Source organism: Toxotes jaculatrix, chromosome 22, assembly GCF_017976425.1.
Source record: "Toxotes jaculatrix isolate fToxJac2 chromosome 22, fToxJac2.pri, whole genome shotgun sequence".
In the NCBI taxonomy this organism is placed as follows: domain Eukaryota; kingdom Metazoa; phylum Chordata; class Actinopteri; family Toxotidae; genus Toxotes; species Toxotes jaculatrix.
In genome coordinates, this window is record NC_054415.1 from 1,178,170 (window position 1) to 1,194,569 (window position 16,400).

Here is a 16,400-nt window from a genome sequence, read left to right on the forward strand (position 1 = left end):
TGTGTGTGTGTGGGTGATTCATTATTTAGCAGAGGATAATGTCCTCAATATAGCTCTGAAAACACACACACACACACACACACACACACACACACAGATGTAGAGCACTTTACACTGGTATTTGATTCTCTTTCTGTCTTTCTCAGTTTAACTCATTCCGTAAACAGGAAATAGCTCTCACTGACGTTTCTGAATGGAGACACCTGCCGCAGGTGAAGGAAGTGATTATTCACATCAGGAGAAGATGATCAAATCAAGTCAACTTTATTTAAAAAGCACTTTAAACACAACATGGTTGATCCAAAGAGCTTGACAAAACAGCAAAGAGCAAACATGAACATGGTCACATTAAGAGGTCAAAAACAGTTTAAAGCCTTTTAAGTTGTTTCCTAAAGTCATTAATAAACTGAGATAATCAAATAGAAAGAGGAAGGGAGTTCTAGCATTTTGGGGCAAATAGTGAGATGACTTGGGGAGGAGTTCAGGTTTAGAGAGAAGCAGGGGACAGGAGTTCAAAAATTTATGTGTATGTGTGCTACTTCATACACCACGGTTAAAAAGGTGGTTAAAACCATATCCACCTCGAGCAGCTACGGTGAAATGCTGTAAAATGCTGCTTATATGCTGATGCATCAGAATGATCTGATAATGTCACATTTAATAACACATCACAGAGAGCCGTTTTACTTCATAATGAGTAAATTTAGTTTTTAATTTTAAATACATTGAATTGATGTACATAATTTTAATTATTTCAGCTTGTAATGGAAATAAATATAATTTAAATTATTTCATATACTGATGGGTAGCCTGTAAATGAAGTGAAGCCCTTTAATTTATGATAATACATCATATTTAATATTTTGTAGTATTAATCTTAATCTGCAAAGTAACTAAAGATATCTAATAGATGTAGTGAATTAAAAAATATGATATTTGCCTCGGAAATGAAGTGCAGTACCTTGGCCAGGTCTCCCTTGCAAAAGCGATTTCTGATCTCAGTGGGACTTCCTGGTTAAATAAAGGTAATAAATCATATAATAAATCAGACATACCTGAGTATGTGTTTAATGAAGGACTTGATGTATGAAGTAGAATAAAATTAAAATACTCAATACAACAAAGTACAAGTACCTCACACTTGTACTTGAGTTCCATCACTGCTGTACTGGACATTCAGAGAGAGAGAGAGAGAGAGAGAGAGAGAGAGAGAGAGAGAGAGAGAGAGAGAGAGAGAGAAAGTGTTAAAAAACAAACCGCACAAACTCTGACCTTCGACCCCGCAGCGTCCAGTCCTGCTAACCCCGCCCCTCTGCGGAGAGAACGGGAGCTCCATTCAAACACACCAAACTCCGCGCCCCGGGATGCGACAGTCGCTGTAGAAGGAGAGAAGGCGGCAGAACCAGAACCAGAAGCAGAACCACACGCTTTACCTCAAAAACCCAGAGCAGCAGGAGGGTGAAACAGCCAGCCAGAGACACTGCAGCCCGTCACCCCGCAGCCGGAACACACTCTGTGAGCGCAGTCTGCTAGCAGGAGGCTAACGGCTAACCCCGACATGGCGAGCGCCTCGTACCACATCTCCAACCTGCTGGAGAAAATGACCTCCAGCGACAAGGATTTCAGGTAAAAATAAACCCCCTGCAAAGCAAACTAACTGCCCGGCTTGCATTATTATAGCTCAAACTGTTTTTATTAAGCGTTAAAAGCAGTGACTGGCGCTGTCAGGCCTGATGCTAACAGCTAGCCTGCCACCTGTCTGATCATCGTCACATCGTTTACCAGCTAGTTAGTGGTTAACGTTTGGTTTAAACTCGACGACAGCGTTAGTAACCAGGCACTAACGACGCTAAACCGACAGGTGAGTTGCAGGTAAACACCGCCAGTTAGTGGTTAGCTTGCCTGCTAGCTGGTTAGCTCTAACTTCTGTCATGCCGCAAGCTAGCGTGATGTCAGCTAACGTCTGACTGTTTACGGTGTTTGCTGGCTATAGGGATTAACATGTGAAGTTAGCATGACAGCTAACTGCTACTCAAGCCAAGATGATGTGGTTTGTGGTATGTTTGTGCTCACTAGCATAGTGTCTTTTCGTGGTGGGGGCGCTGGCGCTGGGGGTGTGGTACCGTTGGGAGTACAGGTAAAAACAACAGGTAATCAGACAGGAGCAGATCACAGCGTGAATTCAAACCAAATTTACCTGCACTTTATCAAACTGTGCAGCCGGATACTGCAGTCCTGAAGAAAATCCCCCATCACGAAGGTTATAATGTTTAGTTTGTGTTTAAACTGTTGAAGAGGTGCTGATTCAGCTGTACGATCAGTTTGGAGGATATGGGCTGTGTTGCTGTATTAAACAGACTGGTGTTAATGTTTCAGCCTACCCTCACTGAAATAAATGGGGTGGACTAAATAATAGAAACAATTTTTCTGTATTAATTTTCAATTATAGTCGATTAATTGATTGACGTTATTTGTGAAAATATCCTCACCTTATTTTTAGTGCTGACTACATTGGGAGTCCTGTATAAAAGACATACATTTGGAAAATATCCACACGATTTGACCAATATGGTTCATATTGACCCCTGGGGTTTGTTTTGAGACAGACTTAAGACAAGGTTATTTTTTTATCAGAGTTAGGTTAACTACATTAACCAGGAAGCATCTAAGAATCTTCTTCCTATATGAAAATAGTTAAATGGATTTGCAGTTTAAAGTGGGGACATAAAGCAGAGCTTCAGCAGCCTTAGTTCCACTGCTGTCCAAAACTTTGAATGGGAGCAGACTGACTGTGGGCCGAGTTATTTTCTTTGCTCCACCAGATCTGGCACTGTGTGCTGCTCTGCACAGGTTTCTTGCATTAGAGTAATGGCATTTAATGTTTTAATGGTATGTAGTTTTCTGCCATGTTTGTAAATGTTACTGTACATGGTGAATATTGCACTGAAGCTTGATTTGAAAAAAATCAAATCGAAATCGCAATATCCGCCAGAAAAAATGGTAATTAGATCTTTTCCTAAAATCGTTCAGCTCTACTCTGTGGTCTGATGCTCAGAGGTAATAAGCCGTCACTCAATTTGTTTACACATCGAAAATAGTTATTTGCATTATTTTGATGATCAGTTAAAGGTTCCAGTCATTTTTTTCAAGCAGAAATTGAAAAAAATATTCTGTGGTTTCAGTCTAAAATGTGAGCGTTTGCTGCTTTCGACTGTTTAAGGTCATTGTTTCTAATGTTTGGTAAAACAGCTGAAACTATTAATCGACCAATCAGTGGTCGATTGACAGAAAATTAATCTAATTAATCTGATATTAATTCTTTTAAATAATTTACTAACCATGGCTTTATTTATTATATCATGTTATAAAACAGTCTAATCAGTATGGTGATAATGGGTTAAACCACACTGCTTTGCCCAGCCAGTCTCAGTGTGTTTAACTTCTGTGTTTCTTGTGACGACGTAGAAACAGAAACCATCAATAATGTGTATCGCTGACCTGTTAAAGCAGAGGCAGTGAACAGTAGAATCGGTTTCGTCCATAAAAACCCTCATTTAACAGATTCAGAGCAAACAGCCATTTTTCTAAGCTGCTCGAGGACGTTCGCAACCAAAGTTGGCAGCACAACTAATCAGTTTCATCACTTCTGACAGCAGCCTTCTCAGTACAAGAAATCCGTGAAATTGTGAGACTTGTCAGTGTCCGAGCTCGTTGCTGTAAAAATTGCTGCTGACCCTGAACAAGCAGAGCTAACAGAGTCATTTCAATCCTGATCTGAGCGCTTAAAGACGGAGTGTGTATCAGCAGATGCTCTGCAGGAGAGATAATTACACGTTCTTTTTAGGTGATGCGTCTCTGCTGGTGGGTTCAGAGCATATTTCCACAGTGCAGAGCCATTCAGCTGTCAAACATATCTAAATTGCTTTTCTAATTTCAGTGTGCGCTCTGTGCAGCCAGCGTTACAGAGGAAAATATAAATATCGGATTGGACATGGTGCCATCAGATATACTCTGTATTAAAGCAGCAGAAATGTGATGAGGACATTTCCACAGAGAAGTTTAGAAAGTCGTCCTAAAAGTGAGGCACATTCCCAGTGTCTTCACCGTCCTCTGAACGTAAAGGCTGGAGCTCACAGAACAGAAGATGTTTAACCGTTTTCCTTTCTTGCTTTGTCTCTGTTCATGAATCCGCTTTAAGACTGAGCAGGTTCTGTATGAGACGGATCAGTCGTGTGTGTTGTGTTAATCACACTTTGATTTCTTATTCCTCCAGGTTTATGGCCACGAACGACCTGATGACGGAGCTGCAAAAAGATTCAATCAAACTGGATGACGACAGCGAGAGGAAGGTCAGTTCATACTGGTGTACCAGTATAACTGTTTGTATGGCCTACACTGGTCTGTGTTAAAGCTGTGGGTTTGTGACCAATGAGAGTTTAAGAATTTTAGTTTTGAACTAATCCAGGAATTGATTGATTGATTGATTGCTTGACAGGTGGTGAGGATGATCCTGAAACTATTGGAAGACAAGAATGGAGAAGTTCAGAATCTGGCTGTCAAATGGTAAAAACACACACATCACATTTAGACTTCGATAAACTTCATTGATCCACAGGGGAAACACACGTCTGGTGTTTTTACTGGTGTTATTTTACTTCCTGTTTTAACCTCCGGGTGTGACTCTCGCTGTGGGTGCATTTTGTGTGGCCCTAACTGTGTGTGTGTTTGTTTCGTCAGCCTGGGGCCCCTGGTCAGTAAGGTGAAGGAGTACCAGGTGGAGACGATCGTGGACACCCTGTGCACTAACATGCTGTCGGACAAAGAACAACTCAGAGACATTTCGTCCATTGGACTGAAAACTGTGATTGGAGAGTTACCGCCTGCATCCAGTGGTAAAAATACTACAAATAGTTTAGCTGTCCCCACAAATATTACTACGAGTATTTCTTAAACCTTAAAACTATTCCTTGTTTCTGTGCCTCCTCACCTTCCTCTCTGTTTTCTGTTTTCTTGACCCACCTGTCTCTCTCTCTTTCTGTCCGCGGCTCAGGCTCTGCTTTAGCTGCCAGTGTGTGTAAGAAGATAACAGGTCGTCTGACGAGCGCCATCGCCAAACAGGAGGACGTCTCTGTCCAGCTAGAGGCGCTCGATATCATGGCTGACATGCTCTGCAGGTACCTGTCTCTGCCTGTCCGTCTGTTACACCTGTATCTGCAGCAAGTACAGAACTGGATGCAACGTTTGATTGGTTTAGTGCCAGATGAGCGTGATCACTGTGGCCAAAACTGTGACGAGAATGGCCCGATCAGGATGTTCCAAACTTAAACTGGATTGATACTGGATCGACTGTTTCACCGTTTAACTGGATATTTTTGTGCTTTTGATTTTGTGTGGAATTGAATAAATGAGTAACTGTCTACGTTTCTGTCTCTTTGCAGACAGGGAGGTCTGCTGGTGAATTTTCATCCCTCCATCCTCAGCTGTCTGCTCCCACAGCTCACCTCCCCCAGACTGGCTGTCAGAAAGGTACGCCTCACCTTTCAACCCTTATTTCACCAGATTCACCTGTGATAAGTGTTCTGTCATTTATAGTTGTTGTATTGTGGAATGATGGATGTGAACGTTTCAGAGGACTATCATGGCTCTGGGCCACCTGGTGATGTCCTGTGGGAATCTGGTCTTCATCGATCTGATCGAACACCTTCTGACGGAGCTGGGGAGGAACGACAACATGTCGACCACCAGAACCTACATCCAGTGCACGGCTGCCATCAGCAGACAGGCCGGGCACAGGATCGGTGAGAGCAGCATGTTAACCAGGATATAACACAAGAGTAAACTTTTAATGCAAGACAAAGACAAAATTTCTGTTGAGCCTTCAAAACGTCCACTCTCAACACTACCTGTGACTGTCCATCGCCTCTAACGTCCTCTCTGTTCGTCCGTCTGTCTTCAGGCGAGTATCTGGAGAAGATCATTCCTCTGGTGGTGAAGTTTTGTAACGTTGACGATGATGAGCTCAGAGAGTACTGCATCCAGGCCTTCGAGTCCTTTGTTAGGAGGTAATACTCACAGCGATGCTCCAGAGTCTGTTACAGGTGTAGATGTTCTGGTTGTTTAGCTCTTTATTATTTGTTAAAGGTGCCCTAAAGAAGTTTACCCCCACGTTCCCACGGTCATCTCCATCTGCCTGCGCTACCTGACCTACGACCCCAACTACAACTTCGATGATGAAGATGAGGACGACAACGCCATGGACGCAGAGCAGAACGATGAAGACTACCAAGGTACTGAGATATGAGTCAGCACATGGTTTCTTGATTAATCTGATTGTTTTGTGTGATGACGATCTGTCTGTTTGTCCCTCTGTCTGTCCAGGCAGCGACGATGAGTATAGCGATGATGATGACATGAGCTGGAAGGTTCGACGGGCGGCGGCGAAGTGTCTGGACGCCGTCGTTTCAACTCGTCACGAGATGTTACCAGAGTTTTATCGTTCCGTCTCTCCCGCACTCGTCTGTCGCTTCAAGGTACCAGCCTCCATTACTCCGTCACCTCCATACTCTGATTATTAACTAGTTTGGACAGCAGCCTGTGGATCAATCAGTGTGTGTATCAGTGGGCCTAATCGGACAAATCCCCACCTAATGCATGAAATCATACCTGTGTTTCTTCAGGAGAGGGAGGAGAACGTGAAGGCAGATGTTTTCCACGCCTACCTGTCGCTGCTTAAACAGACCAGACCGGCTCAGAGCTGGTTGGCCGATCCAGACGCCATGGAGCAGGGAGACACACCGCTGACGATGCTGCAGAGCCAGGTGACGTGCGAGCTCGGGGCTGTTTGATCAGAAGTTGATGAAGAGTAGACGTGTAATTGCAGCAGTGACTGAAGCTTCTTATGCTCGTTTAGCTTCCTGTTTATTTCAAAGTAAAGTTGTGATGGACATGTTTTGCTGTTTGTGACATTTCATGGACTTAATTGATTAATCAGTTACTTCAGTCATTAGTTAATTGATAAATTGATAATGGGAATGATCATTAATTACAGATGTAAAATCCTTTAATGGCTCTTTAGCGATATCAGTTGTTAATCGTTTTTATGTTAGAGTTGAATCTATGACATAATTTAATTGATGATATCAGTGATTGATGAATTAAAAGTCATTCTTTTAAGCGAACGCAGCAAAAATGTTATTATTGTCCGTCAGTCTGTAGAGAAAACTAATTGATAAGATTGGTTGTTGCCTTTCTTTTAGTATAAAAGTCCTGTTTTATGGGTTGAAGTTTAAAACATACTGTACTCACTCTTCCCTTTGGTCGCAGTGTTGTTTTCATACAGCAGGCGGCGCTGTTGGACACTTTGAGAGCTTCGATTTGGTCTGATTGTGTTGTGATGGTGACAGGAAGCCTTCAGCATCCTGCACCACCAGCCACAGACAACAGCGAGCACTTTTGTGGTCTTTTCTCTCTCGTTCTCACACTTTGTGTCTCTGAATGTCTCTCGCCCTCTGCAGGTTCCCATGATAGTGAAAGCCCTTCACAAGCAGCTGAAGGAGAAAAGTGTCAAAACTCGTCAGTGTTGTTTCAACATGTTGACAGAGCTGGTGAACGTCCTACCTGGAGCCCTGACTCAGCACATCCCAGTACTAATACCTGGTAATACTACTCTGCTACTACTACTGTAATAATAGTAGAAGTAGCAGGAAATAATAATATACTGCAGAGAGTATCGAAGACAAAATAAGACACCCCTGTGAACACAACATAAGTAACACCTCTGATGGTAAATATAGATATAATTATAATTAGATTTACGTTTCATTGCAAGAGAGCACAACATTTCTGCCTGCTTACAATTCTATAACAGCAGAAATATAGATATAAACAGTAATTAAAATAGTTTATCAAATAAACTGTGTCTGTGTTCCTCAGGTATCATCTTCTCTCTGAACGATAAGTCGAGCAGCTCCAACCTGAAGATCGACGCCTTGGCCTGCCTCCACGTCATCATGGTCACGCATCCCGCTCACGCCTTCCACGCCCACGTCCCCGCCCTCGTCCCGCCCGTGGTGGCGTGCGTGGGAGACCCCTTCTACAAGATCACCTCTGAGGCTCTGCTTGTCACTCAGCAACTCGTCAAGGTGGGAGTCGAACCTGCAACCTCCGTTAGCTCCTTCAACATTTGACGCCACATGAAGAATTCACAGCTGTTTCCGTCTTTTCCAGGTGATTCGACCTCTGGACAACCAATCAGAGGGCTCAGATAGCTTTGACCCCTCCCCCTACATCAACGACCTGTTCACCTGTACAATCAAACGCCTGAAAGCCGCCGACATCGATCAGGAGGTCAAAGAGCGCGCCATATCCTGTATGGGACAGATCATCTGTAACCTAGGTAACCACCACCTGTCAGTCACAGTCATATGATGTCAGCTGATCTTCTGTCTTACTGATTCATTATCTTACTTTGAATCTTTTGTGTAGGTGACCGCCTGCCCGCTGAACTTCCAGGAACATTGCTGATTTTCTTAGAACGCCTGAAGAACGAGATCACGAGACTGACGACAGTGAAAGGTAGAACCTGTCGTATCTGCCATGACCCTGACGTGGTCTTCTGTTGCTGTACTTGTGTTTTGTGAGTCGTTATCAGTTATGGCTCAAGTGCAGTCAAAGTGTGTCAGTGCCCACATTAAGCCAAGATCCTGAGGGTTCTGAGAGCCGGGTCAGGTTTGGATCTGGACGTGTTGAACGTGTGCAGGTAAATTTATGCCTCCATTATCTGGATCCTCATCGTCTTCGCTTTGTGTTTGTGTCGCAGCTCTGACGCTGATCGCCGGCTCGCCGTTGAAAATTGACCTGAGGCCAGTTCTCCCAGACGCCGTTCCCATCCTCGCCTCCTTCCTCCGCAAGAACCAGCGAGCTCTGAAGCTCTGCACGCTGGCTGCTCTGGACATCCTGCTCAGAAACTACAGGTAACACGCTCGCACCTGGAAACCACACACACACGCAGCCACACGCAGCCACAGCCACCAGCTCCAGTAACGCTGTGAACGGGTTTTTGCTTCAGCTCTGCGGTGACTCCGGTCATGGTGGACGCCGTCCTGGCCGAGCTGCCTCCTCTCATCTCGGAGAGCGACATGCATGTGTCTCAGATGGCCCTGAGCTTCCTGTCCACGCTGGCGGTGACTCACCCGTCCTCTCTGGGTCAGCTGAGCGGAGGAAACATCCTTCAGCAGCTCATCGCCCTGGTTCGATCCCCGCTCCTGCAGGGCGGAGCGCTTGCCGCAATGCTGGACTTCTACCAGGTACGAGGACGACTGATGAGACACAGGGTCAACGAACTCGGAGTTCCTTGGTGATGTCTAAATGTGCATATCAGTAGTAACTCTGTGTATATGTGTGTGTGTGTTCAGGCTCTGGTGTCCACAGACACTCCTGGTCTGGGTTACATGGACCTGCTGAGGATGCTGACCGGTCCAGTTTACTCCCAGAGTGCCGCTCTGCCTCACAAACAGGCCTACTGCTCCATCGCTAAATGTGTCGCCGCTCTGACCAGAGCCTGTCCCACTGAGGGACCTGCTGTGGTGGGACAGTTCATCCAGGTGAACTGTGTGTCCCAGACAGAGATGCTGTATCTCTGCCCAGATTTATGTGAGTTCCCTCTGTGGTGAACGTTTTCCAGCAGGTTCTTATAAACTGGTTTCTGTTTCGACAGGATGTGAAGAACAGCCGCTCTACAGACTCCATCAGACTGCTCGCTCTGCTCTCATTGGGCGAGGTGGGACACCATGTGGACCTCAGCAGCCAACCAGAGCTCAAGACGGTCATCCTGGACGCGTTTTCCTCCTCCAGTGAAGAGGTAACAACGTTCAGCAGCGATTTAGAGGAGGATATACAGAACGTTCGGTTCTGTTTTAGTGTTGGTTTTTTTTTTCCTGGTTGCCTTTTCACTTTTGAAGTCTTTTAAGACTATGACTGAGAGTTGACAGCCATTCCATGGGCTCTGTGAGAATCTTCATCAGCTTAGTTTAACGTGTCATTTAACTTTAGTGGTTTTCCTCCAGTTATTTCCTGTTTTTTCTTTTTTATCTGAGTTATATGTTTGTGCAGCAGATTTTAACCCGTCTCTCCGTGCCCATGTGTCTCAGGTGAAGTCAGCAGCCTCCTATGCTTTGGGCAGTATCGCGGTGGGGAATCTTCCAGAGTATCTGCCCTTTGTCCTGCAGGAGATCTCGTCCTCCAAGAGACAGTACCTGCTGCTGCACTCGCTCAAAGAGATCATCAGTAAGAGCAGCAGTGCAAACAGTCTGTACATGAATCTGTGTGTGTGTGTTTGGTTTTACACTGCGTGTCTGTGTTCAGGTTCGGCGTCGGTGTCCGGTCTGAAGCCGTACGTGGAGTCGGTTTGGTCTCTGCTGCTCAAACACTGCGAATGTCAGGAGGAAGGAACCAGGAACGTGGTGGCTGAGTGTCTGGGCAAACTGACGCTGATCGACCCCGAAACCCTGCTGCCACGCCTCAAGGGATACCTGCTCTCAGGTAATCAATAAGATGTGTAAAGTTGACAGCTAGTTAATCATTAGCCAATCAATCAAAAGGTCTATATCATTTTATGTTATTAGACTCATTGATTGATTAAGGCTCATTTTTCGTCTTGGTGACAGTGAATCTTTACTCTGACCTCATTCAGTCAAAAACAAAAACTTATCAATAGGAATATTGTTCATTTAAGTCCCGCCCCTGGGCTATTCCTAACCAATCAGAACAGTGTCACAGGTTAGAAGGTATAATTGATGAAAAGATTTCTGCATGTGCTTCCGTGCGTAGGTTCGTCGTACGCCAGGAGCTCCGTGGTAACAGCCGTGAAGTTCACCATCTCTGACCAACCACAGCCCATCGACCCACTGCTGAAGAACTGCATAGGTAGGTCGTAAACTCGAGTTCAGAGTTTAAAAAGGAGAGGCTTGGAACAAACACTGAGTCTGTGCTCTGATTGGCTGAATTTATTTTTTATCCTCAGGTGACTTCCTGAAGACGCTGGAGGACCCGGACTTGAACGTGCGCCGCGTTGCCTTGGTAACGTTTAACTCTGCTGCCCACAATAAACCCAGTCTGATCCGGGAGCTGCTGGACTCTGTTTTACCGCAACTTTACAACGAGACCAAAGTCAGGAAGGAGCTGATCCGAGAGGTGAGAACACATGGAATGCATGGACATAAGGACACAGATATGCAGACGAGCTGATAGCCGGACCGGGCTCAGGTGTTTGACTGTGTCCCTGTGTGTGCAGGTGGAGATGGGTCCGTTCAAACACACGGTGGATGATGGGTTGGACTTGAGGAAGGCTGCGTTCGAGTGCATGTACACTCTGCTGGACAGCTGCCTGGACCGACTCGACATCTTCACCTTCCTCAACCACGTAGAGGACGGCCTGAAGGACCACTACGACATCAAGGTCTTAGCACACGCCACAAACACGGCTCTGCTGCTGCTCGGCTGAATACTGCAGAGCCCGGGTCTTTAGAAGTCTGTATATTCACAGGAACATCAGGATTGATACCTGATATATAAACAATGCAGCTTCCTCCTTCTGTCAGTTACTGCTAAATCATTTCATACACATGGTTTGAGTCTGTTGTGAAAGCAGAAACCAGCTGTTTCCCCTCTTTACAGTAACTTCCCCTTAACAACAGACACGCTCACAAACCACCGACATGGCCGCGGCGTGAAAGCGGCTTTAATCTGTCCACTGAACTTTCTATGACATAACCAACTTTTCTGAAAAGGTTCCTGTTAATGTGCACTTACCTTCGTGTAACAGACACTTTGTCAAGTCCTTCAAACATATTTCTGTGCTGCCATTTTTATTTAAAACTGATACCAGTATATATATAATAAGCTGATGAGCCAGTGTTTTATTCATTTTTTCATAGCCATATTTAAGACGCCTGTAATAATATCAGAGTCCTATTGAATGCCGTTGTGTGATTCCAGCCTGGTCTCCTGACTATCACTGTTACTACAGCAGCTGCTGCTGGGCCAGTTTCACTGCTGCTGCCCACAGTTTACTGAAGTTGTTGTTGTTGTTGTTTTCAGATGCTGACGTTCCTGATGCTGGCCCGACTGTCGTCTCTGTGTCCCAGTGCTGTTCTGCAGAGACTGGACAGACTGGTGGAACCACTGAGAGCCACCTGCACCACCAAGGTACGCAACCAACAGACACGCGTCACCAGTATTACACGTCACAGGTCATTTACTGGTAACGTGGAGTGAACAGTTTAATAATGCTTTGTCATAAAAGTCATAAATTCCTATCTTATCTTACCTTGAGTCGTCTAACTTTAAATCCTGCCTGACACTCTGGAGCTTTTCTTTTGAAACTGGTTCCAAATTTAAAAACAACTAGTGGAAATCTTTTTTTTTCTTTTTGAGAAATAAATCGGTCTTCAATGTTCACTCTCTGAGCAGAAGAGTAAAATGTTCTCGTCTGACTCTGCAGGTGAAGGCGAACTCGGTGAAGCAGGAGTTCGAGAAGCAGGACGAGCTGAAGCGGTCGGCGATGCGAGCCGTCGTCGCTCTGCTGACGATCCCTGAGGCAGAGAAGTCGCCGCTGATGTCGGAGTTCCAGTCCCAGATCTCATCCAATCAAGAGCTGGCGGCCATCTTTGACTCCATCCAGAGGGACTCCAGCTCTGCCAACATGGAGTCCATGGACACCAGCTAAAAAGACGGACACAAGAAGTTCCCACAATGCAACACGGCACCACTCCCGCTGCTGGAGCGCTAACCCTGCAGCATGTTTCCATGACAACAGGACGCAAACACACACATTCACATACACACACACACACTTGTAGTGACACACCCTCTCCTAGCAATTGATCGTTCCATGATGCATTGCACTGAAGTCAGCTGTTGGAAAAGAAAGGAAGAAGAGTGATGTACGGCTCACACACATGGACAAAAAGGACAAAAACAAAGAACAAAAAAAAAGAAAAGAAAAAAAAACAAAAATTCCAGAAACATAAGTTCCATATGAGGCTTGGAAGCTCCTCCTACTTCCTGTTTGTTTTTTTTTGCGAGATCATATGATGGGTTGGTTTCCATGTTCATTATCATTCTCTTTTTTTAATTTTTTTTTTTTTTTCGTAATTCCAGAAAGTTCCACAGGTACTGTAACCTGATTGGCTGCTGCTGAGTGACTGACAGTTGGCGGGTTATCAAAACTGACCAATTGGGGGGAAAACAGCCTTTCCTGCCTGAGGCTGTGGTGACCAATGGGAGAAGGGCTCGCTCTGTTTTGTTTTGTTTTTTTTTTTCTTTTCTTTTTTCTTTTTTTTTGCGAATGATGTAGGCAACCAATAGGATGATTGGGGGTAACAGCGGGTGGGAGGGGTTTTACTGTTTGTGGACCAATCAGCTTCCTTGTTTACCCTAATTCAATGGACCTGCCCTTCGATCCCTTCACTCCCTGGAAGGAAAGCGGGGAGGGAGGGAGGAGGGATTATTGGACCAGGTCCCATCTGACCAGACCTGACTGGACCATGCTGACGATAACGCTGTGTGTCTGTTGCCATGGTGACGCCGTGTGATACAAAGTTAGGGTGTTTGGATCATTCCGTTTGTCCCCGTGAGTCTGGCCTGATCTGGTTTGATAAACTGGATTTTGTCTGGTTTGATCTGGTCCACTCGGGTCTGGTCAGGACAGTCCACTGTTGTTTATCGCCCAAGACAAATAAAAAAAGGTCCATTTCTGCCTGCCTTCATACTCCGCCTGTCTCAGTTCTTTTTCTGGGTGTGTGCGTCAGTAAGCTGGGGACGGACAGATTTTCGGATGATAGAAGAAAGTGAGAAACATCTTTGAAAAACCCACTGATATTAGACATTTTCCTGGTTAATTGTTCGGTTTATGAAACATGACACAACATGATAAATGCTCATGATAACATCCTGCAGCACCAGGTGACAGATCAATAATCGATTTACTGTTCTGGAACAGCACGGACGAGGACATGGCGTCACCAACTGTTTGGCATTTTTACTTGAAAAATGACCTAGACAATAAATCTATTATCAAAGTTAGAGCTGCAGTTTCATTATTGATTCATTTAACAGTTTTTTTGTTATTTAGTCTGTGACCAGACAAATGGTATAAATTGTAAAATGTAAAATACAACTGAGCAGCTTCTCTCTTCACAGTCTGCAGCAGCTGATGAAATAGTTGGTAGCAGCAGAGGGAGACGCACAGTGAACCGTCGGTGACTCCACCAACCAGATGGTTCACGTTAGAGACTGTTTACCTGACAGCCTAAACTCAGGGTCCGCCGAGCCTCCGGTGCTGTGACGTGCTGACGTCATGTGGAAACCTCTTATCTACAGATACACAGGTAAGAATTAAGAGAAACAACTTCCTGTTCTTGGGACTAAGTTCACCTCTGATTGGCTGTTTCAATGAGGCAGAAATTTGTTAGAGAGCAAACAAAGCGAATGATGCACATTCATCTGGTCTCCTAGCAACAGGTGAATTGATGAGTTTGTGTTACTCTGTGTGTGTGTGTGTTGGCCTGGCTGATCATTGACATGCTGATGATTTTTTCTCTTTGAAGTTCAGTAATTTATTCTGCCCTGATGAACTGATGCTGTTCTTAGCACATCTCTATGTTTCAGACCTCAGCAGTGAGCCCATGGATGAACAGGCTTACCGGGCCCAGGGGCCTGGGCTTGGGGGCCCGGCGATCGGAGCCTCTGTTTGAACTCTTGACATCATCTTGTTGCAAAATGAAATAACCACAGAGACACAAAACAAAAACTAGAGGAAGGTTTCCAACCTCTGGTGAATCCATGATGGCGAAGGGAGGAACGACCCAGGCTCAGTGTGGAGTTCCTGCTCAGTGAGTGTACTGTGTGTACTTCTACTTAAAAAATAACAGAACTTACACTGGAGTACACACACACACACACACACACACACAGGGAGGAAGTATGTGTCAGTGAAAGGGAAGCTGTATGGGGTGGCTCTATTCTTGGTGACCCTGTTTGGGTGTGGCTTCACAACACTGTATCTCTGGCTGTAATAAATACTGTGTGTGTGTGTGTGTGTGTGTGTGTGTGTGTGTGTGTGTGTGTGTGTGTGTGTGTGTGTGTGTGTGTGTGTGTGTGTGTGTGTATAGGCGTGTTCCCATCAACATGCTCCGATACCCCCTGCTGCTTTCTGACTCTGCAGTAACACACACCCACACTTCTGTAGTTTGTTTGGTGACCACAGGAATCTCCGTGACCTCGGGTCAAAGGTCAGTGCGACAAAGCTTGCTGGTGTTCTCCGAGCCTCCAGAGCAGCGCTGGACTCTGAAGCCACTTTGATGTAGTGGCCACTCTCAGTATCACAGGATCATGTGACACATACCGGCCCAAAGACGACCATGTTCAGTATGTACAAACAATGCAAACACACACAAACACAACTACATGACTCACTGAATTCGAGTCATGGTCCAACAAAATTTAAAAATTATAAATTATTTTCCCACGATTCATTTGTGCAGGGAACCAGCAGGAAGTCAGCTCAGCCAGAGGAAGTCTTTAATGCTCCTGTCTCAGCAAGGTGACGTGTTCAGGAGCAGCAAAGTGTGATACATGTAAGAGTAACATGATAAAATCTACTAAAACAACATAATATACTGTTTAATGATTAAGTAATGATACTTTATATTTGATTATATTAATAGAAATGTTACATACAATGTAATAAAACAGTATAACACAGGTTGGTAATGATGGAGGTCAAATATAGTAAATGCACTGGGATGTCACTTTTTTAAAATGTGACAGATAAAATAAAAAAATGTAATTTGATTTTATCTGACTCGGAGCCGATGAGCAAAGCGCTGTCTGCAATTAAAAGCAGGGGAAGTGACGTTCTCAGCGTTTTATTCTGGTAAAATAGAGACAGATGAAAAATAAAATATCTGATGTTTCTACTCTGAGGGAGGCGGGAAGCAGCTGAGAGCGAGGCAGAAACGTCACAGGAAGAAGAAAAAAAGAACCCGAGCCAAGCCGTGACGACGTTAGAGCCAAATAGGAAGGAAGTGTAGACTTCTGTCAGAATAAAAGCACAATGTTAAAGACTAGACTGTCATAACAGATTGTGACAATGGAGAAAAATAATGGAAAAATATTTTAAGGTCTATTAATTTGTGATTTTTTTTTTTTTTTTACTGAGGTTCTTTAAATTTCTTAAAATAGTGTGATGGACAAAGAGTTAAAGGTTTCTATTAGGCCTTCATTTTGAAAGAAATATGCCGGACCTTTACCACCTTCAATATTAAAGTGATATTTACACATTAACGTATCAATAATTATCTGATATACATTGTTCTGAAATGGGCCATCCTGCATAATGA

At 44.5% G+C, this 16,400-nt stretch overlaps 1 protein-coding gene across 1 annotated transcript; it reads left to right on the forward strand.

The window, feature by feature from the left end:
• The first annotated feature begins 1,316 nt into the window (after positions 1 to 1,316).
• Positions 1,317 to 13,766, forward strand: cand1 (cullin-associated and neddylation-dissociated 1). The gene is made up of 26 exons (XM_041030263.1): positions 1,317 to 1,626; positions 4,274 to 4,349; positions 4,496 to 4,563; positions 4,738 to 4,892; positions 5,051 to 5,174; positions 5,439 to 5,526; positions 5,630 to 5,798; positions 5,957 to 6,062; positions 6,142 to 6,287; positions 6,379 to 6,530; positions 6,678 to 6,818; positions 7,515 to 7,656; positions 7,933 to 8,141; positions 8,227 to 8,395; positions 8,485 to 8,574; positions 8,819 to 8,972; positions 9,068 to 9,305; positions 9,414 to 9,602; positions 9,716 to 9,859; positions 10,149 to 10,284; positions 10,363 to 10,539; positions 10,828 to 10,923; positions 11,021 to 11,190; positions 11,291 to 11,455; positions 12,097 to 12,204; positions 12,500 to 13,766. Exons 1-26 carry the CDS (start codon positions 1,559 to 1,561, stop codon positions 12,722 to 12,724), a joined length of 3,705 nt encoding a protein of 1,234 aa, XP_040886197.1. The 5' UTR covers positions 1,317 to 1,558; the 3' UTR covers positions 12,725 to 13,766.
• Positions 13,767 to 16,400: the final 2,634 nt, after the last annotated feature.